The sequence below is a fragment of the Schistocerca americana genome, chromosome X (genome assembly GCF_021461395.2).
Source record: "Schistocerca americana isolate TAMUIC-IGC-003095 chromosome X, iqSchAmer2.1, whole genome shotgun sequence".
Classification (NCBI taxonomy): Eukaryota; Metazoa; Arthropoda; class Insecta; order Orthoptera; family Acrididae; genus Schistocerca; species Schistocerca americana.
Window position 1 is genome coordinate 642,478,539 of NC_060130.1, and position 23,953 is coordinate 642,502,491.

Consider the following 23,953-nt stretch of genomic DNA (forward strand, 5'->3'; position numbering starts at 1 on the left):
CATGTTTGAATTCACTGAGCTCTGACATAATGCACTCACAACGACACAGAGCACTGTTCTGACTGTATCTCACACTTGCCATGTATTGAGGAAATGTACAGGTGCCGTTCATGGTTAAATACAACAGCATCACCTGCAGCTTGTGGCTAGCATCTGCATTTATGTTCAAGCATGCATTTCTCTCAGTGTTTTCATATTTTTGTCCAACCCACCCCTGTGTGTGTGTGTGTGTGTGTGTGTGTGTGTGTGCAAAAAATGCTGTAAATTTGCTTTAATATTTAATCTCTATTCAGAGAATGTCTAACAGTTGTTGTTTACACCCACTGTTGACATGTTACTGACCCTGTGGCAACAGTATAAGAAAATAGGATATAAGGATGAAGTGTGTTTCTAAATGGTGATTAATTATTAAAATAAAGTTACAGCAGTCTTCAAAAAAGTTACAGAAGTGAATGATAAGCTGCAAACTTGCTATTAGCCAATAAACACAAGTTGTCATGGCTAAAAGAATACAAAAATAGTGCATTTTTTAACTACAGGGACAAAACTGTAAAGTTGTTCTGTACTCTGTCTTTGTTTGAAGGAGCACATATATTTCTTTTTCTCGTGGTAGAATAAACAAGAATACAACCATTTTGTTTGCATTGCAGGAACTGTGTATGTTTTTCATTTGAAGGGTGGACTACAGTATTGAATTTTTTCCAGACATCACTCATCCTGTGACGGAGCACATTTGTAATTTTATACACTGCATTACTTAATTTTCATCTGTCACCCTCCACAGACTCACAAAAAACAGCTTTGTTTGATGTTATCAGTTCCAGCAATTGGGCATTTTGCCCATTCAGTCCTAAATTATAACAGTAAGATTGTGCACTCAACTTCTGTGCTAAGTCATGACTTGTCTCACACTGATGCAAGTCTCAATAAAGGGAATGATTTGATGAGTAGAGAGAGATTGCAGTGTCATAATTCTCAGACTGATCATACTCACAGAACTACAGTGGCAAGGAAGGGAGCCAGTATAGATAGCACTGACTTTTAACAGTGGTGCCTTGGTTTCTAAAGAATGCAACTCTCAACATTAGACTCATACTCGCTCAGTTTCTGATCTCTAGTGTCTATGTGCTACACATCAATCTGCTATAGTTGAGTGGTTGACTTTTCCTTATTTTATGTATTGTTCCATCTGGGAATTTCAGTTATTAAATAAGCCAATGGCCTTGCTGCAGTGGTAACACTGCTTCCCATCAGTTCACTGAAGTTAAGCACTGTCAGGCTGGGCTAGCACTTGGATGGGTCACAATCCGGTCTGCCGAGCACTGTTGGCAAGAGGGGTGCACTCAGCCCCTGTGAGGCAAACTGGGGAGCTACGTGATTGAGAAGTAGCGACTCCAGACTCGTAAACTGACATACAGCCAGGAGAGCTGTGTGCTGACAACATGCCCCTCCATATCCACATCCAGTGACACCTGTGGGCTGAGGATGACACAGCGGCTGGTTGGTACCATTGGGCCTTCATGGCTTGTTTGGGCAGAGTTTAGTTTTTTTTATATAGAGTGCTAAAGCACTGACACTTAAAAGTATGCACCCTAATTTACACAAAGTTTTAGTTAAGAAAAATATGGCAGAATAAAGAGTGATTCTGAAAAATACAGAAACAGTACATTTTTGTGTGATGGAGGAGGGAAAACCGTCTGCCACGTGCCATGTCCATTAGCTTCTAGTAACAATGGTAGACCCTCAGCATCTGGTATACATTGCCGAAGCATCTTATAAAAATGTCAATTCTAATGATGATTAGGTGCATCATGCTTTCCACAAAAATGTTAGCTTTTGTCACAGTGTTTGACTGTACAATTAAAAAGTGGGTATAACATTCTGGAGAGGCTTCATCAACAATAATAACTAAGTCTGAGAGACATGAAACAGTGCATACATGTAAAAACATTTAACATGTTTGAATTGAGACTAGAATTAAGTATGATCTGGCTTTGTTGGCAGGAAAATCCCACGGAGTGGGTTCAGCCACCTATTGGAAAGGGAATTTTTCTTCCATCCACAGTGGCCCCTTGCCTTGCAAATACATGAGAGTTGTGTCGTACCTGTATTTATAGAGTGTAGGTGAGTGTAATGGATGCATGTATAGTGTTGCATTATGTTTGTTGGACTGGAAGAAACTTGCAACACTCAGATCACCAGCATAGGACTGTGCTTAGGGTTAAAAACAGATTGATTAGCCTCTTCCACACTTCAGTCCATTCTAAATGCAAATGGTTCAGGCTCTTACAGAAATAGAGCATATGATTTGAAGCTTCTGCAAATAACTTTTTAATTTAACTAATCAAGATGAGGAAACTAAAAACCAGTTTCTGGGTGAGTGAGAGAGCATTTTTCCATTGTCCCGTTAAACCAAGTAGAGTCAGATTTTGGAGTGACTTGAATTGTAGTCAACTACATCAGCAACCCCCTCCACACCATGAAAGTTAGTGTGCAGTGCGCAATGTGCTTATCTGAGATCATGGGACACTACTTTTTAAAAGAAGCTTTGGCAGTGGGAGTGAGGTGCCAAAGTAGTAAGTAGCTGGACGTGCGTTAAGGAGGACAGGGACTTAGCTCTTCCCTGGCGTCACAGATTTAAGTTTTCTGTGGTTCCCCTAAATCGTTTAATGCTAATGCCAGGATGGTCTTTTGAAAAGGACATGGCTAATTTCCCTCCCAATGCTTCTCTAATTTAAGCTTTTGCTCTGCCTCAAATTGAGTTTTTTTTAAAGTAGTTACTGTTCCACATTCATGCTTGATTTTCTTGTGATTTTTATTTTGTTTTAAGTGGCAAAAATAAAATTCTGGAAAAATATCATTTCCTTTTCTATCGCATTTTCTAAATCATGCTTTGTTCTGCTCCTTCTCCCCCACTTTTGTGTAATTAAATGTGAAGAAATTGTATTAAATGTGACATGGATTCCTTAATGCTTCCAATGTAGGAGAAACTGTGACAATTTCTAATACTCCAGAAAACCTCTTTAGAACTCGCCATAGTTCGTTAGAAGATAAATCCATATGATAATTGCTACATCAGATACACTGGCAATGTGTAGCGTTGATACAGTGGTACTTAAAGGTGTGTAGATGGTGGCTGTTCTGTCAACTGTTTTACTGGCAGTATGGTTCTACATACATAGAATAATTAAAAAACTTTATCTCATACTTTTTACAGCAGATTAAGGGGAGCCGGAGGTGGTCAAATCCAAAAAATTACGATTTTTTTTTTTTTTTTTTATTTTTTTTTGCTACCAAAAATTAATTGGAACATTCCTCTTTAATGTAAACTTCGAATTATTGTTCTACTCACCCTAGAAGTGGTGTTATTACCATTTTCCTCCACACCTGCAGAGGAAATGGGCGGCCGCTGAATGCATCTAACACCCTCTCATGACTTCCTGGCGAACTGCTTGGGATTTTCTCGGCCTGTTACGCATACAGTGCCTTATGTTATGCATACAGCGAGTGCGCAAGGGTTGGCTACATTGTTTTCTGTGACAAATGAAGCACTAAGAGCGCAGAACATCGTCTCTTTGCTGTTTACCGTTTCGAATTAGTTCAGTGTTGCGCCTGTTGTTGGTAGTATTATACTTCTTGTGTAAAGCGTTGTTTTGGTTACGATGCCATGTTTTAGTAACTGTGTATATAAGAAAAGGAAGAATGTAGGGAAAAGAAAATTAACACTAATACCAAGTTGCGATACTACAATCACTGAAACAGTGCATTCTTCTGCTAAGCAACACATGGCCGGCCATAGCCCTGTGACATCTTCTAGCAAGAAGCTGACTGGTGGAAGTGACAGATTTCGTGAATATTTTAGTGACAGTGATCGTATTAACGAAGTACTGAATATTGGATTATTATCTTCTGTGCTGAAAGAAAGTGTTCTGTGCAAAATGTGTTCAAGTGTAGGATTGGGACTACAGATAACAAAGCACTTTGGTTTAGCTTGTGAGATGAAGATAATCTGTGCATGTTGCAAGTATCAAGTGACTTTCTACAATTCACATGCCAGTCTCTTTGGTGAAAATGGACGATCTAGAGTGTTTGATGTGAATGCTCGACTTGTGTGTGGTCTTCGATCCATTGGAAAAGGGTCTGCTGCTGGTAAACTGTTTTGTGGTATTATGAACTTGCCATCACCTCGAAGCAAATTTGGGTACTACTGTGAACTGGTAGGATCCTCTGTTGAAGATGTGGCTTTGAAAACCATGAAGGAAGCAGTGGAGGAATCTGTAGAAATGAACGGTGGTTCTGGGGATTTGGTAGTGGCATTAGATGGTTCCTGGCAAAAGAGGGGTCATAAATCCCTGAATGGGGTTGTAACTGCTAATTGTGGTGATAGTGCAAAAGTGATAGATGTTGCAATATTATAAAAACATTGTAGGTGCAAAAATAAAGTCAAAGGAGAGCACAGTGGAATCTGTGAGGCAAATTTTAGTGGATCAAGTGGAGCAATGGAAGTGGATGGAGTGAAACAAATTTTTGAACGTTCAGTTCCCAGATACAATGTTAGTTACAAACACTACCTTGGGGATGGTGACTCCAAAGGTTTCAAGACTATAGAGGAACTGAAACCATATGGAAATGAATTTGTAATTGAAAAGTTGGAATGCATTGGGCATGTGCAAAATCATATGGGTGCACGGCTTCGAAGGCTCAAACAAACTTTGGGTTCAAGTAAGCTCAGTGATGGAAAGACAATAGGAGGGAGAGTCAGGCTTACTGATGAGGTGATTGAACGTCTACAGAGATACTATGGGTATGCTATAAGGCAAAATACCTAGTAATGATACCGAGCGAGGTGGCGCAGTGGTTAGCACACTGGACTCGCATTCGGGAGGACGACGGTTCAATCCCGTCTCCGGCCATCCAGATTTAGGTTTTCCGTGATTTCCCTAAATCGTTTCAGGCAAATGCCGGGATGGTTCCTTTGAAAGGGCACGGCCGATTTCCTTCCCAATCCTTCCCTAACCCGAGCTTGCGCTCCGTCTCTAATGACCTCGTTGTCGACGGGACGTTAAACACTAACCACCACCACCACCTAGTAATGATAGTGACATGCGAAAAGCAGTGTGGGCATTGTTCCTTCATACTGCCTCTTCCAATGAATACCCTCAACACAGCCTGTGCCCAAAAGACTCCTGGTGCAAATATAATGCAAAAAAGGACTATGATCACAAACATGGTTTGCCAGAAGCTGTGATAAATGCAATAAAACCAATTTTTCATGACTTAGCACAGCCAGAATTGTTACACAAATGTCTACACGGAAAGACGCAGAATCCTAATGAGAGCGTAAACAATTTGATTTGGAAAGTGATTCGCAACTGATACGGTCGCAGGTTCGAATCCTGCCTCGGGCATGGATGTGTGTGATGTCCTTAGGTTAGTTAGGTTTAAGTAGTTCTAAGTTCTAGGGGACTGATGACCATAGATGTTAAGTCCCATAGTGCTCAGAGCCATTTGAACCATTTTTTGGAAAGTGATTCCTAAAAGGGTGTTTGTAAGCATAAAAACAGTGCACTTAGGCATTTATGATGCAATAGCAACCTACAACCAAGGGAACAGTGTGAAGTGTGAAGTTCTGAAGGCATTAGGATTTACAGCTGGGGTGAACACTGTACGAGCACTAAGAAATATTGACAGAGAAAGGATAAGAGGAGCAGAAAGAAGAGAAAGGCATATGAAGTATGATGGAACAACAGGCCAGAAAAGAAGACAGAAGAGGAAGCTTTTGGAGGATGAAGAAGAAGACCCTGATAATCCATCCTATAGTGCAGGAATGTATTGAGAAACTTTGATAGCCATTTCCCATAAATTAGAATTTTCGAATATAAGGAACATTTTCTCAAAATCCACTCAAGCTAGAGAGATGAAATTTTTATACAGCACTCCTAGTGGTCAAACTTACATTGTAACACAGCCATTTGGCAATATATTCAGTAGTTTCATTTCAGTTTAATTATAAAGCAATTATTTGTAAAAAAATTTTGGTCATTAAAAAAAAAATAATTGGAAGGAAACTAGAAAAGATACTCCAAAATCCCTCTGTCATAACTGCAATACTAAACCACTCTATATGTAAAAAAAAAATCAAAATTTTCTATTTGGTAGTTTATTCATAAATGTTCCTCAAACTTAGTGATTTTAACATGGGCAGCATAGGCACCTCTGGCTCCCCTTAATGATTATAGTAGCAATTTATTTTGTGTTAGAAAATAAAGTTCAGAAATTAACTGCTCATAATTTTTTAAAAAATTAAATCAATCCATTACTATAGCAAAAAGAAACAAAGTAAGTACTCCTTTCTGTGACAAGTACTATTAATACTTCCTTGTATAAGCCTTTGCTGTTGTTACAGCATCGTGTCTTAAAGGCATAGGTTCAATTACATTATCTATTGTGCCCTTCAGGAATCATTTTCCATTCAGACTGCAGAATTTCATAGAAATGTGCTTTATTCTAGTGCCCTCTTCATCTAACAAATCTGCCAAGTACCTCCTACATATGCTCTATCAGATCTAAGTCCGCACTTTGACACCATGTCAAAACCTTTATCTTCTTCTTCCTAAGATATTTTTGGACATACGCTCCTTTGGTGGGGAGTCATCCCTATACAATAATGTTTCCTCCATGCCTTGTGGTTGGAACCTGGTGGTGAGGATTATATCTTTCCCCTCTGTGATCACAAATATACCAAATCTCATTGGAAGATATCAAATTAAATTTACTTTCATAGCTCCATAACACCTTGGACCATGCTTGCTGTCCACCTGCATTGTTCTTTATCAAAGGAAATTCTCTTGTTCCTGTTTTTTGAACTAATGAAAGGTTTCTTGCAAGACAGCTTTACTGTAAAAACATGAACTTCTGCTCCATAATGCTTGTTCAGATCATCAGCAATTTGTTATGTAGTTTTCTGAGGGTCTGCTGCACATTGTCTTCTAATAACTCTGTCAGCTTTGACAACAGTTTTTTTGCTGTCAGCCTCATCATCATTTGTTGCTCATATATCCATGTATACTGCAGATTTTACTTGAAAAAGCTTTCTAGATACTCCAAATTATGACTGACGTCAGCCTGCATTTTACCTCCTTTCAAAGTGGGCCTCCTTCCAATACGTGGAATACTTTTACATTTTGGTGGTGGCGTTTTTGTATATTAAAGACTAGATTTGTCTGAAAAAGATAACCACTTACAATTAAGAAAAAGAGATTTAAGAATGTAATATCGAAACAGTTCTACTAGCAGCTTTTATGTTTTTTCCTTGTACTGCATGTAATTATCTACCTCTGTTGACTCTGTTGTGCCATGAAAACAAACACTGAATCTCATCTGCTTTTATGCTATATCCAGCAGTAAGTGTGGTAGAATGGACCTCGCGACATTGTGTATAATTTGGGGCCGCGTGCCCCAATATGGGGCCTCTTCATAATGTTTAAAAACAAAAGGTTATTCTTCTGATTTAGATTTAATTTGGTGTAGATATACATACAAACCACACCAAAGGTTAGTGTTATAACTTCAAGTTGAACAAATATATTTCAAGGAAGATGCAATACATGAAAATCACAGATCAAGTAAACAGAGTAAGACGTGTGTACACTTTAACAGTCAAATCGTAACTGAGCCCAAGTCTAGCGGCCACTGGCTGGCTGGCCACTTGGGTGGCACTGCTGCTGCATGGCTGGCAGACAGCGCCGCATGTAGAGGATGTGCGTAACTGGGTGGCGGCACTTTGAAAGATCGGCAAGTCACAACACTTTTCCCCCCTTTGAATTTTTTGCACAGGTCTTGATGGAGGTGGCCTGTAGATTGCTAACGTCCATATGTGTTGTTTGACTGGCCGTAAAGTCTCGAGGAGGAGGCTTCCCGTACGGACGGAAGTGTCCCCGATGATAACGGGTCGAGATGACAGGAGACGTGGGGGTCGAATCTGCTGGTACCCCATGCACCAATCTGCCTGTTGTGGCAAGTCCAGTTGTTATAACAGGAGACATGGGCGATGTGTCCGCGTCTGTAGGAGAAGGAGGCGAGTAGACGTGCTTCGACAGATGATGGTCATCTGGTTCCTGCAGGGGCACGTCTCCTGGTGGCGTCAGTTCTTGTGCTGGCACCGATATGATGGTGACAGGGCTGCGTTGTGAGTAATGAAAGATTCCAGTATCCCGAGCATCAGGTAGAGCCGAAGGTGGTGTAGCGGCATCCGGAGCAGGCGTTGCCGGCACACGAGCCCGAAGCTGGTCCGATGACGCACTGCTACACCCGTGTCCATCTGGATTTCATACAGGCGTTGGCCAAGGTGTCGTAAGATGCAGCCAGGACTCCATTTTGGCCGCCTGCCATATCCCTGTACCCATACAAGGTCGTCGGCGGTGAACCAGCCAAGTGAAGGCACCTGCGGCCATGAGGTGGAAGGCCGCAGAAGATGAAGTAGCGTGCGGTGCTGTTGGCCATGTAAGAGCTCAGCCGGGCTGTGGTCACCCATGGGTGTGAAATGGTAAGAAGCCAGAAATTGGAGAAGCACATCATCAGCAGAAGAAGAAGTCAGGAGTTTCCTCATCTGAGCCTTAAATGTGCGGACCAGTCGTTCAGCCTCACCGTTTAACTGTGGGTGGAACGGAGGGTCCGTGACATGCATGACGCTGTTACAGGCACAAAAATCTGCAAAATCGGAAGAGGCAAATTGCGGACCATTATCAGTAACAAGAGGAGAGGGAAGGCTTTCCAAAGAGAAAATGCGAACTAGAGTATTGGTGGTTGCCGCGGTGGTAGGCGACGTGCAACGGACAATGAAAGGAAAATTAGAGTAGGTGTCAATAATGAGAAGCCAATAAGTACCTAAAAAAGGTCCCACAAAGTCAGCATGAATACGCTCCCAGGGCTTCTCAGGTAAAGGCCACAGTGACAAAGATGACTTCGGGCGGCGGCCTGTGACGCACAAAGGCCGCAGGCAGCGACCATGTGTGTGATTTCAGAGTCGATGCCGGGACAGTACACATGACGGCGCACCAGAGATTTTGTGCGAGACACACCCCAGTGCCCTTGGTGAAGGAGGCGCAAGACCGAAGCACGCAAAGACGCAGGTACCACAACACGCGGCGAAGCATTTTCGGTGGAAAGGAGGATAACACCATCCCTAGCCATGAGGCAGTAACGCAAAGCGTAGTAGTTCTGCAATGGATCAGAAGTCTTAGCGGACGGACGATCTGGCCAACCCTTTTGAATACAGCGTAAAACTCGGGAGAGGGTAGGGCCAGAACCCGTAGCAGCCGCCAGCTGGTCCCTGGTGATGGGGAACTCGTCCACAACCCGCTGCTCGGCAACATCCAGTTGGAAACACAAAAGTTCATCCCTGTCGAATGCCAGATCAGGACCCATGGGAAGGCGAGACAGTGCATCAGCATTCGCATGTTGAGCTGTCGGCTGGAAATGAATCTCATAATTGAAACGAGACAAGTAAAGACCCCAACGCTGGAGGTGGTGTGCAGCCTTGTCGGGAAGTGACGTTGATAGATGAAACAAGGAAACAAGTGGTTTGTGATCCGCAACAAGATGAAATTTAGATCCATAGAGAAAAACACCAAACTTATGAAGAGCATAAATAATGGCCAAAGCTTCTTTTTCAATTTGAGAATACTTTTGTTGGGCATCCGTGAGCGTTTTGGAGGCATAAGTAATGGGTTGTTCAGAATCATCATAAAAACAGTGCGCAAGGACTGTACCGACCCTGTAGTGAGAGGCGTCCGTGGCAAGAACAAGATGTTGGCCAGGTCGATAAGTAGCCAGGCATGGGGCCTGTTTCAGCATAGTCTTCAATTTCTGGAAAGCCACATCGTATGACGCGGACCAGTGAAAGGGCATGTCTTTATGCAATGGCTGAGCCACCGAAGCAGCAGACGGTAAAAACTTGTGATAGTATGCTATTTTCCCCAAGAAGACCTGCAGTTCCTTAACAGATGTAGGGCGAGGAAGGGCATCAATAGCAGCGACAGTTTGCTGAAGCAGACGAATGCCATCTCGAGAGAGTTGAAACCCCAAGTACGTGATAGATGCCTGAAAAAATTTTGATTTCTGAAGATTACACTTAAGACCGGCAGTCTGTAAGACATGAAAAAGTGTGCAGAGATTTTGAAGATGTTCGTCAGTGGTGGAGCCAGTGACAACAATGTCATCCTGGTAATTTATACACCCAGGGACAGTGAGCAATAATTGTTCCAAGAATCGCTGAAAGAGAGCAGGGGCACTGGCAACCCCGAATGGCAATCGTTGGTATTGATAGAGGCCGAAAGGCGTGTTAAGGACCAGAAACTGCCGGAAAGCAGCGTCGAGAGGAAGTTGATGATAAGCTTCAGACACATCAAGTTTAGAAAAATACTGGCCTCCAGCAAGTTTAGTGAACAATTCGTCAGGTCGAGGCATAGGGTAAGTGTCGATAAGGCATTGAGCAGTTACAGTGGCTTTGAAATCGCCACAGAGATGAATATCACCATTTGGCTTAGCAACGACAGTGAGATGATCCAGCTCCCATTTGACCTGATCACAAAGGGCCACAGGAATGGGCCGAGCCCAAAAAAACGTAGGCCGAGCAGTGGGTTTGAGCGTAATATGAGCTTCAAAGTCATTTGCACGGCCTAACCCAGGAGAAAAAAGTGACAAAAATGTCATCGACAAGGAATCCAATTGAGCATAAGGAATAGCATCAGAGACGATATTGACAGTGTCCTCTATGGAGAACCCAAAAACGCGAAAAGCATCAAAACCAAAAAGATTCTCCGCGTTACTATGGTCGATCACAAATATGGGAACAGTGCGAACGACAGATTTGTAAGATACCCCAGCATCAAATTGTCCCAAGAGAGAAATTTTCCGTTTATTGTAAGTCTGTAATTGCCTAGTGACAGGTGACAGGATTGGAGAACCCAACTGAAGATACGTCTGAGAATTGATGATAGTGGTAGCAGAACCAGTATCCACCTGCATGTGAACATCTCAGCCAAGTATTTGGACAGTGAGGAATAACTTCCCAGAAAGGGAAGAAGTACAATTGACAGACAACACAGAATCAGAGTCATGTTCACAAACATCATGCATGCGGTCGGATTTGCAAACAGATAACACATGACCCTTTTTTTATTTTTGCATTTGTGACACACGGCCCAGCGTTGTGGACAATCTTCTCGTGAATGTTTCGTAAAACACCGTGGACATGAAGGAAGTTGCCATGGGTTTTGCTGCAGTTTCTTAGAGGTTTGTTTATGGTTAGGCTGAGGCTGCGCTTGGGAGCGTACTGCAGCCACGTCGGCTGGCGGGGACACGCCACACACTTTGTCAACATCGCACAGAGGTTGTATTTCCCCGATGTTGCCCCATTCCTTTATTTGCGCCCCAGTGGCGCGACAAATTTCAAAAGACTGAGCGATGGATAGGACTTCATCTAGAGTCGGATTTGCCAACTGAAGGGCACGTTGCCTAACTTCTTTGTCGGGCGCCAATCGGATAATAGCATCCCGTACCATGGAATCGGCATAGGATTCTTTGTGAACTTCAGTAACAAACTGACACTTTCTACTGAGGCCGTGAAGTTCAGCAGCCCAAGCGCGATAGGATTGATTCGGTTGTTTTTGACAACGATAAAAGGCAACACGAGAGGCTACCACATGCGTTTGCTTTTGAAAATAGACGGACAGAAGTGAGCACATTTGAGCAGAGGACAAAGACGCAGGATCTTTCAAAGGAGCCAATTGCGACAACAACCGATACATTTGAGGTGAATTCCATGAAAGGAACAGAGACTTACATGTTTGTTCGTCCGTGACATGAAATGCCAAGAAGTGCTGTCTAAGACGTTTTCGTAATGAGACCAGTCTTCCGCCGTCTCGTCATAAGGAGGGAAAGTAAGTAGAGACAACAACGACAGAGGCATTTGATGCCGTGACAAAATCACGAATCGCATTTGTGAGAAGCGTTTGCTGTTCTATGAGACCTTGCAATAGTTGCTCTAAAATAGACATGGAAACATGTGGGTCAACGATGGAAAAGAAAAATCACTACCTCATTGCCAATTGTTATAACTTCAAGTTGATCAAATATATTTCAAGGACGACGCAATACGTGAAAGTCGCAGATCAAGTAAACAGAGTAAGACGTGTGTACACTTTAACAGTCAAATCATAACTGAGTCCAAGTCTAGCGGCCGCTGGCTGGCTGACCGCTTAGGTGCCGCTGCTGCTGCATGGCTGGCAGACAGTGTCGCATGTAGAGGACGCGCATAACTGCACGGTGGCACTTTGAAAGATCGGCAAATCACAACAATTAGACCTCTTCATGTTGTCAGATTGTGATGTTTTCTTGTGGGGTGATACAATCACTGGAAAATCTCTACACAACAATGGCTACTTAAGTTCACATAAAGTCTTGAAGTGGTATACATCAGCTGATTAATTTCATGATTGAGTGTTTTTGATTTGTTGGATATTTGCTTCATTTAGTGTTAAGGATAGTCTCATTAATTGTTTGTGGAAACTAACTATTTGGATTTTCCTGAATATCAATGTGATAAGACACACTACAATACCTTGGGCAGTTATGTTGACAACACATTTTCCTAATGCTATGCCTGTGACTGAAGTGCCACAAAATATTAAATGCCCTATATTATGTTTTACCCCTCAGTTTACAAACTGACTTTAAGATAAGTGTATTGTACTGTGTTACTGACATAAGTAGGGCTTTGTATTCTATGACCTTTTGATATTCAAATATTATTATTTCCGCTACCACTGCTAAATTCCTGACCTCAGATTAGTCTTGGATGTGTACATTACAGCACTAGTTACAAGATAAATGGAATGCACACTGGGCTTCATTTTGCCATTTGCATAAAAATATAATTTAAAACTTGGTATCACGTAACATATGTTTTGTTTCTTCCTCTTAAATCATATTCTGCAGAGTAGCAGCCAATTGTGGCACTCACTGTGCTAATGCTTTCTGCATATTGAACTGGTGTTGGACAATACTGCAAATAGATCCACAACATGAAACAGCTATAACCAACATGCTTTAAATCACTATATTCCTGTTTTCACTTTCCATCTCCCCCACTTTGTGGCACAGCAGCACGTACTGTGAAACAAGATCTCTTTTGTGTATAAAAATTAAGCTGCTTATGTATCGAGTTTGGCTTTGGCATTGACATTTGACTGAAGTCCCATGTATCCTGCCTCAAGTACAGCTTTCTATTTTTGTCAGAAGTACAGGAACCTGGTACAATCCTTGTCTCATTTTTATCAGTGTCACATCTTTTCGTATTTATCTGAAAACAAGTAAAGAAATGAATATCCATAGAAATCAACATGTTTGCACTCCAAAATGGAAAAAAATCCAGCTATTATATAGTACAGTTAATTTGCTTCTGCCTGACTGACTTCTTGACACTCCAAAGTTCTCAAATCACCTTTCTTATAAGGGCTCTGTTGATTTTATGTATACTGGAGTACAGGAATAGTACTCATTACAATTTAGTAAAAAAAAATTAATTCCTTGTTACAAATGTCAATTTACTGAACTCTGTGGGTAGGTTGATTGTTTTGAAGTAAGTACCAGGTTTGATCATATGGTCATTTTCTCTGGTCATATATTCAGACTTCCCATTATATATGTGTTATGGGAGCTTAGCATTGGCACCAAATGGTATGTGTCCAAGTAGTAGATGTGTGTGCAAAATACAGTTCTGTTCAGAAAGGTGTAACAAAACTGACGCGTAAATCAAACATGGAATGAATAAAGAAACATCACTGTAAAATAGATATATTGTAAATATTCAACCTATACACTGAAGATCTGCATGTGGTGTGATACAAAGTCCTTTGCCTGCTGGTGGTGTTGACATGCACAATTGTAAGTCTCTGTACAATAGTTCTGTTGTGCCTTACTGAAGTCAAAGTTCCACAACGCTAAATGTCTTAGCCATGAGCTGATGTCTCTGAGGCGAGGTAAACTACTGGGACTAGACTGGCTGGGCCCCTGAAGAGTAATGGGGCCTGCCGCTGCAGATGGCGTTTCTATATATGGTCGAGTCTTGTGCCCTGGTGGCACTGCTGCACAGGGGGTGTGAACCTGACACTGCTCAAGGTTGGACGGTGCTCATTGTAGTAATGACAACTGGTGGATGGCCACTGGACTTGTGCTGCCAACTTCAATGATGGTCTCCTGTGTGGTATTGGTTGTGCATTGATACTGCAATATGAATCTTCTGTTCCCATTGTAAAGCATCTTTCATTGCCAAAGTCACTTGGTACTTAGAGTATCCGGATCACTGAGAAGCTTCATATATTCATTGTGTTGAGTTGAATTCAATCTGCCCTGATTGGAACGAAGTCTTATATCATGTTGCTGTCCTGCTCACAAGTAGTTCACCGATGAGGACATTTACCTCATATCAGGTAGGGAGGAAATTATATGTAGTGAAAGTAACTATATTACAGCTAATTAGATTGGACATTGCTCCTTGCATACACTTAAATTGCATTTAGTTACTGTATTTCCCCTGCAGATGAGATATTGGTCCCTGATGCAGGAACTTATCCACTGCTATGATGGTCCATTAGTATGTTGTGGGTGCTTTGTTAAAGACTTTAATTAATGTTGTGATTAGAGGCCTAGTTTCAAATTATTTTGTAGAATAGCCTGTAATGTGGATGATGATAAGTATAAGTGAAAGAGTTGTGAAATTTCATGACACTGAGTGGGTTTTTCCCAAGAATTAGCTACAGTAGAAGCACTTTGTTAATATTTACAGAAAATGACACAAAGATAGTGTATCGTTTTAGGTTGCAGTTTAGTTACGTAATTTGAATTAATGCCTTCCACAAGTAGGAGAATCATCCTATTTCTAACACTTATTTGATGTTTTATTTTTGTAAGTGCCACTAATGACATTGTTATTTGTCAAGAAACAAATAAAATTACGTATATAAGTGAGACAGTAAGGATTTTCCTTTGTTACAGGGCATCAAAAGCAAATGTCCAGAATGTGGGACTGACATTTCACAAGAGCTGATAGATGAATATCAAAATGTTTCATCTTTCACTGAACGTCATCTGAATGACATGAAAGAATATTGCTGTATCCTTTTCTGAAGGGGCAGAGTGAATGAGAAAGGGAGAGATAGGAGGAGGACTGTATAAGTAACATCAAAACATCTTAACTAAAACCATTTATTACACATATCTTATCTTCAAAATTTAAGTTCACTTTAAATATAAAGAAATCAGTCACTGTGGACATGTGCATTGGCATTAATTGATAATACTGTGTATTGATTCTTATGCTGATTTATTCAATTTCAACTACTTAATAAGTTCATGATCTCATCCGTATAGAAGGTCTGTGTATTTGACTATAATCCCTAAAAAAATAAATAAGTAAATAAAAATAAAAAGTGTTTCAATGTAAACAAGCAGCTTCATTATGATATTCAAAATGCAATTTTTTTCAAATTGTAGTGGTGGTGGCCAATTACTTTGTCCACATTCATTTAACATTAAATCCAACATGTCATTGAACCAACGTACAAAAACATAAAACTATTTTGTTAAATGATAACTATGCATCTTTATTCATTGTTGATCATTTACAATAAAATAGGCTTTGTTATATACATCATAATAATAATGTAGGCAGTAGCATAGATACAGTCTTCAAAACTAAAGTCTATATTGTGCAGATCATAGAGTTATTTTACTTTCCTAACACCCAGTTATACAGCTTCATTTTTTAAAGTAAAGTTAAATATTCTAGACTGAGCAATGAGTAGTGGATTTCTAGATCTTCTCAGCCTATGCCTCAGTATATTAAAATATGACATAGCTCTGGATTCCTGGTGGTGATTATTTTCCACCATCAACATATTCAGCTTTATTGTTCCCAATACTGTACACCAACTGCTGGTATTGTTTAACATTTACACAGAGCACTAAAGTGCTTTTCCAGACAAGTTTTGCATGTTAGATGGGAGATATTCTTTATTTTTGTCTTAAAAATATTATCGAGATGGGGAGAATATTTCCATAGGAGTCATCCATACAAAATAAGTGAGTGGGAAATTTTAATGTAGTGGATAATGTTCTGTTGCACGGAGATGTCTGATCATTTACATTATTTCTTTTTCCTGTTGTATGTGAAGCTCTTCCATTGTCTTTTTTAGGTAGATGCTGTTGGTATCTTTCATAATTTTGGAAGTGTCTGCATTTATCAGATATCAGTAAGTTGCAATCAGACGTGGAATATGAGCTACTGTTTCTTTTAGCACACCATGGAAATTCTAGAAACCTGCTTGGATATTTTTGCTAGGTGTACAGATTGTCATGAACTAAACATTGGTAGAGACAAGTATACCAGAATGTTCATTTTTCCAGTGTTTGTATGGACAGGTCTAAGTATCTCTTGTAGTGTATTGTCATTCAGTTCACTATCTGTTTCTACTGTGTATAAACTATTTTCATCATCATCATCTTCTTCTTCTTTTTCTCCTCCTCCTCCTCCTCATCATCATTGTCCTATTGCAGCCTACCTGATTTACGTGTCTGTTGAAAAGGGGCTGAATTTTTTTTGTGGTGAAAGTAAGTTCAGTCACATTAACACTATTTCAATTTTGTGAACCATTGTTTATGGCTAGTTTTATGCAGATAAGCAGGTAGACACATACTACACTTGACTGATGTTATATAGTATTTACTGTCCAAGTGCAGTAACCTAACACCAACACTGTAGTTTCCTGTTGTCGCAAAAAATTTATCAGCAGAAGATGCAAAACAAATTACTGTCTACAGTACCTCCACGGTTTAGCCAAACTATCACATTGTTCTTCAACTCACAGGAACATTAGTTACAAGTGCACAGTAAGATTTTATTGTCATTAAACAATACTGTCACTACAGGTCAGAGTTAGAGATTGACATCGTTATGGGTATCACATAAGTTCGCATTAAAAGTAACTATCAAAAATTGTCACTGAATTATTGAGCAATATGGCAGGACACAAAATGTGTTGCAAACACTACATTTTTTTGTTTTGTTTTAACATATCCACCAGACAAACTGTGGTACATTTTCCATACAGGTGGACATACACTATGTGATCAAAAGTATCCGAACACCCCCAAAAACATACATATTTCATATTAGGTGCATTGTTCTGCCATCTACTGCCAGGTGCTCCATATCAGCAACCTGAGTAGTCATTAGACATCATGAGAGAGCAGAATGGGGCACTCAGCGGAACTCATGGGCTTCAAATGTGTCACTTGTGTCATATGTCTGTATGAGAGATTTCCACACTTTTAAACATCCCTAGGTCCACTGTTTCTGATGTGATAGTGAAGTGGAAACGTGAAGGAACAAGTACAGCACAAAAGCATACAGGCCAACCTCGTCTATTGACTGACAGAGACTGCCGACAGTTGAAGAGGGTTGTAAAGTGTAATAGGCAGACATCTATCCAGATCATCACACAGGAATTACAAACTGCATCAGGATCCACTGCAAGTACTATGACAGTTAGGCAGGAGGTGAGAAAACGTGGATTTCATCGTCAAGCGGCTGCTCGTAAGCCACACATCATGATGGCAAATGCCAAAGGACGCCTCACATGGTGTAACGAGCATAAACATTGGATGATTGAACAGTGGAAAAACATTGTGAGTAGTGATGAATCATGGTACACAATGTGGCAATCCAATGGTAGGGTATGGGTACAGCGAATGTTATGGTGTGGTTGTGTTTTTCATGGAGGGACTTGCACGCCTTGTTTTGCATGGCACTATCACAGCACGGTCCTACATTGATGTTTTAAGCACCTTCTTGCTTCCCACTGTTGAAGAGAAATTCAGGGATGGCGATTGCATCTTTTAACATGCACGAGCACCTGTTCATAATGCCCAGCCTGTGGCAGAGTGGTTACATGACAATAACATCCCTGTGATGGACTGGCCTGCATCCTGAATCCTACAGAACACCTTTGGCATGTTTTGGAACACTGACTTCATGCCAGGCCTCACCGACCGACATTGATACCTCTCCTCAGTGCAGCACTCCATGAAAAATGGGCAGCCATTCCCCAAGAAACCTTCCAGCACCTGATTGAATGTATGCGTACATTCTGCATTCTACATTCTACATTTATACTCCGCAAGCCACCCAACGGTGTGTGGCGGAGGGCGAGAGTGGAAGCTGTCATCAACGCTAAGGGTGGGGGCAAACACCTTACTGAATTTCAGCATTACCAGTGGAGGGCGCCACGAACTTGTAAGTCATCGTCAGCCAGGTGTACGGATACTTTTGATCACATAGTGTAGATGTTGTTACTACATTACAGAATCACCACAGACTGACTCTTGCATGGTGGAGGTGACTCTTCTAAAATGCAGCGTAAGAATAAATTGTTAATTTGAAACTACATTTTTAAATTAATGAAGTAATTAATTAGTGCTATATGTAAGATTATTCAGAAAAATTCAGACAACAAAAGTATGTAATCAAAGTCCAGAATCCCACAGTGGATCTGATGAAATCTACAATGAAAAATGAGGCTGTGTATGAACTTTAAGTATAGTAGAAGACAATCAGTTTTAGGTAATTTAAAATACTTCTCAGGAAAGTGGGAATGCTTAACTTTGGGATGGTTTAGGTCACTTTATGGAACTATACTGATAAGCTCACCAGTTTTTGCATATATGAGGATAAGTTAATTATAACCTGCAAAGTAACTATAAAATTTTATTGTAATAAAATGGGAAACTTACAAGAACATCATTTGTCAGCATATCTCCTTGCATTTCAACGCACTTGGTCCATTCTTGTACAAGCTTCCTGATGCCCTCATAAAAGAAGGTTCTCGGTTGAGCTGTGAGCCAGGAATGCACCGCTTCTTTCACTGCTTCGTCCGAGGCAAATCAACGGCCCCTTAATGCCTGTTTGAATGAACCAAACTAGTGGTAGTCAGAAGAGGCAAGATCAGGACTATATGGAGGATGATCCAGTTCTTAAAATTTGAGTTTCTGGAGTGTTTCAGCAGTGTGGGCAGCGATATGCAGACGGGCATTGTCGCGCAACAACACAACACCTTTTGACAGCAATCCTCGGTGTTTGCTTCGAATTGCAGGCTTTAGCCTGGCAATAAGCATCCCACTGTTGTTGTGCCCCTTTCCCCACAATGCTCCAGTACTGGACCATGTGCGCCCCAAAAAACCACAAGCATCAGTTTTCGTGTTGACAGTTGGATCTTGAACTTTTTCTTGCATGGCGAATTTGGATGTTTCCATTCAAAATTCTGCCGTTCACTCTCCAGCTCGCAATGATGGATCCATGTTTCATCACCAGTAATGATTCTGTCTAAGTAATTGACCCATTCATTACCATAGTGATCCAAATGCTTTTTGCAGATGTCCAAGCATGCTTGTTTATGCAACTGTGTGAGATGTTTTGGGACCCATCTGGCACAAACTTTATGAAACCCAAGTCTGTTGTGGATGATTTCGTAGGCGGAACTGTGACTAATTTTCAGACAATGTGCCACTTCGTCAATAGTTAATCGTCTGTCTAAGAGACTAATTTCATGTGAACGCTCAAAGGTTTCTTCACTTGTGGCGGTAAACGGTCGTCCGGCTTCTTCATCGTACGTAACACTTGTATGACCATTTCGGAATTTTTCAATCCATTCGTAGACACTCTGTTGTCGCAAAACATTGTACCGAAAGTCTTTGATGAATTTTGGCCCCTGATACATCTTCCAACCACAAAAAAACGGATCACTGACTGTTGCTCTTCTTTGATGCAAATAGACAGCGGAGCAGCCATGATTAACAGTACGGCAGCGGTAACGAAACTAACCTAGCAGCTATAAAATTGCAAAGATATAACAACAAATAGACAAAGTATGTGTCATCAACGTAAAATGACAATACTGCCAAGATAAACAAAACTATAACTAAATTGCGGGTAATAGTTGACTTACTCTCATAGCAAATGATTGTGGAAACTTTAATTAATTGTAACTTTTAATTTACAGTGCCATAATGAACACTCATTACATAAATGAAATCAGAACACTTGGCATGAGGATCTGAACAATAAATTTAAGTGGAATTAAATCTAAGTAGAATCTTGAGATTTTCATATAAGTATTACATGCCAATAGGTAGATGTATTGAAAAGCAGATAAAAATTAGTAAGAAATGTTACTTATGGGAGAAGAAGAATGCAACAGATGGAAAGAATCCACATCTGCAATGTCACACCATGGTCATGGGGAGCACTGTAATGTTCTGTTTCATGTTTTTGCAATTTATTTAAATACAACTTAATAGCGGGATGCTTTTGTACTCACCTTAGTCACCATTTAACCAAAATCAGAAATATCATGTGCATAATCTGCTTATGGACCCCACAAACATATTTCTGAATGTTATCATGTTTTAACTGTGTGCATTTTATTTTCTAAGGCAGAATTTGTTGACCAGTCCAACATTTTCTGTAACAGAAGTAGTAAACTGCTTAAAACTATAGTCAGGCTGGCCTGTGTACCAGACCAGTGATCGTCAATTTAAGATGAATTCACAGATTTCTCATTGTAGACTAGTATGTGCCATTTAATTGTTTTGTTAATTGTTTTCTGTTCTTCAGCAAAGCTGAATTTTTATTTACATCTTTTACAATTTTTCAGAATTGGCACTCCGTATTCTCTCTTTCTCTATTTAGTGCATCATTGGCAGGGTCCTGCAATCCTTTAGCTGCACGTGTATACTTGTACCGCTTATTCCTTGTTCTTTATCTTCTTCCAGGAACTTCTGTATTTTTAATGGGCATCTTATATCCTTTATTTTGATGAGGTGTCTACACTGTCATTCTTTCCCTATTTTTGCCGGCCAGGATGGCCGAGCAGTTCTAGGTGCTACAGTCTGGAACCACGCAACCGCTACAGTCCCAGGTTCGAATCCTGCCTCGGGCATGGATGTGTGTGATGTCCTTAGGTTAGTTAGGTTTAAGTAGTTCTAAGTTCTTGGGGACTGATGGCCTTATAAGTTAAGTCCCATAGTGCTCAGAGCCATTTGAACCTTTCCCTATTTTCATCATGACTAATTTTCCCCAGTTTCTACACCATGCATCTTCTCCTCATTAACCCATCTCTTAAAACTGCAAATTTTTTCTTACTCCTTTTTAACTACTCATATTTCTGAATTACATGAAACAGCTTCCTCAATAATTTGTGATTTTAGTTTTTAATGGAAATTCTGATTGGTTTACTTTACCAAACAGTGGTCATTGTTGTTGTGTGCACATTGTCCGAGATTACCATCACCATTTTTGTGCAATTTTTAAGCATATTGCGTGGAAAAATTGGAACAGTATTATGACATCTACTGAGAAATAACATAATACAGAAGTGGGATGACATAGAATAACTTAAGTTTCATTATTTTCATTAAAAGATATTTGTAGATGAAATTCATGTAATATATACACACGGCTGCAAAAATCTGTGAAGTTCTGTTATGTTCCTGACTTATTAAAAGATCTGGATGTCTGCATTAGTTGTTTAAAAAAACAAGAAGGACTTTTCCACCCTTACAATCTGCAGCATATAAAAACATTGGATATGGCATTTGAAACTGCTATTCAGATGGGCTTATTTACACAGGCAAGAAAATATGGTGAGGAGCTAATTCCAGGCCTCAGGTAATATTTCCAATCATTATTAAAGTATATTTTAAGTAAATACTGATGTTACAGAGAGAGCTCAAAGCTTTGCAACTTGGAACACTTGGGAATCACGTGTTGAAGATTCTTTATGAGGTTTCCAGTTAAGCTCTCCCAATGATTTTCCTTTCAGTTTTAATTAATTGCAACAACATATTTCCATCTTTAAATTAGTTTGCGTGAACTGTGAAGATGAGGTTATGTTTGTACATTGTGTTGGGACTTAACTACACATTTACATCTGTATCGGAGCATGACAAGAAAGTTAAGGGGACATTGTATGTCCTATACTGCCAATGTTAAATTATCGAATTTTGTGATCGAATTTTGTGACCCATTATCTTGGAAACTTTTTAAGACACCAACTTACAACTTTCCATAATTATTGAATGCACCTTTCTAGATACACTGAACTGGAATTATTACTAAAATTGTATTGTGTGGCATGTTATCTTTTTTTTTTTTTTCCAAAAACTCGATTTTTTTGACAGAATTTCGTAAATAAATAAACATAAAAACAAAACAACTCAGGATATTTTAATTATTCTAGTTCCATATGTGTTGAATCTCACACTTGGCATGCTGTGAAAATTTCATGTCTCTACCATCAGTCCTTTTATAGAAAATGGACCATTTATTGCAAAAAATGTAGTTACGAGATATTGAGGCTTAGAACTTTTTTATTACAAATTCTTATACAGACTTACATTTCTGCATATTTTATCCACTAGAATTGCCCTGGCCCATAGTCTGTGTCTTCTTCAGTGTCACAACAGCCCAGTGGTTGCCTCCTCCTTTTCTTTCTTCCTTCTTTTGTCATTTGCTGAGCATCTAACTCTGTTTCACATACACGAAGCTCATCCAGTTCCCGCAGTCCTTTAGCTATGTTCTGTCCAAATCTTACCAGTAACTTCTCCAGAACCTTAGGTCTTGCATAGTTCCCACCATTAAAAGTTATTACAGCATCAGACACTGCTAACTTTAGAGTCATAAGGCCAACAAATACATTTTTAGGCACAAGAAACCACACAACATTATTGAAGGACTCATTCACGTTCTGGGTCTTCCCACGTAAACACTTCTTTCGTATCTCAGGATTTGCCAAATCTCTGTAAATAAGTTTGATTGCCTCCATTACTGTCAAAGGAAGAGAATGTTTAAGTGTAAATTCATGCAGGCTGCCAGAAAATTCAGAAGTGACCACGCCCCCCTAGTGCATCACTTCAGGAACATTATCGTGGTTTCCTTCACTGCTAGCACATGTGTTTTAAAGTACTTCAGAAGAAAATTCAGGTCTGACATATCTGTTACCCGCAAATTTGTGTTTCTTGAAGTTACTTTTATGCTTAGTTATTTTATTTATGTATAAAAAGCAATATTAGTTAGCTTATTACAAAAGTAGCCGATAAGCACACTACTTTCAATGAAAACTAGTATCAGAAAAAAAGACTGATTTGTTTATTTGTAGTGCCAACTTCTGAGACATAGCAGTAGGCACAAAACAAAGCAATTCACAGCCTTCTAGACTGTGTAGTTCCCAAGATATGACTGCTCAACTGTGGCAGTATATGCGTAGCCACAAAATTTGACAGTCACATTTTAACATTCAAAATATTATTTGAAGGTATCACAATTGTCTGATTGTAATGTATTATATACCAAAATGTTCAGGAAACTCCAAAGTACATTATGGTGTAGAAAACATAAAATGTCAAATTTCAACGAATTTCACATACAGTGTCCCCGTAAGTGATTATAATAATTTAATTGCAGCAATTAAAAGTGATATTTAGATACTGTCAAATAATTAGAATAAAAATCCAAGTTACTTCATGAAGGAAACAAGTACAAAGAAATCTTAATTTTGAAACAGAAGAATGATATACCAAGTCTTTATCCAATCTCCCCCACAAACTATTTCTTGAGATAATTAACATGTTGGAGTAAGAGGAAGTATTGACTGTGTACAGAGGAGCATGCCAAAGATGAGAAGCAATTTAATCAACTAAATTATAACTGCTGCAGAAATAGTAATCAACTGTATATGCAAATTCTTATAGGTAGTGATGGTCCCATAAAAATATTAAGAATTGATCATGTAGTCAAAGTGTAAATAAGATAATCAGTTATAGTGTGTACAGCACATCA

The 23,953-nt window shown here is 39.8% G+C and overlaps 1 protein-coding gene across 2 annotated transcripts in view; it reads left to right on the top strand.

Moving 5' to 3' along the window:
• Window positions 1–23,953, top strand: part of LOC124556497 (histone-lysine N-methyltransferase SMYD3) — a 116,998-nt gene that overhangs the window by 85,771 nt on the left and 7,274 nt on the right. For both annotated transcript variants that reach the window (XM_047130453.1, XM_047130454.1), the window contains exons 7-8: window positions 15,058–15,175; window positions 21,622–21,784. In XM_047130453.1, coding sequence (XP_046986409.1) covers window positions 15,058–15,175; window positions 21,622–21,784 — 281 coding nt within the window. The remainder of the gene's footprint in view (window positions 1–15,057; window positions 15,176–21,621; window positions 21,785–23,953) is intronic.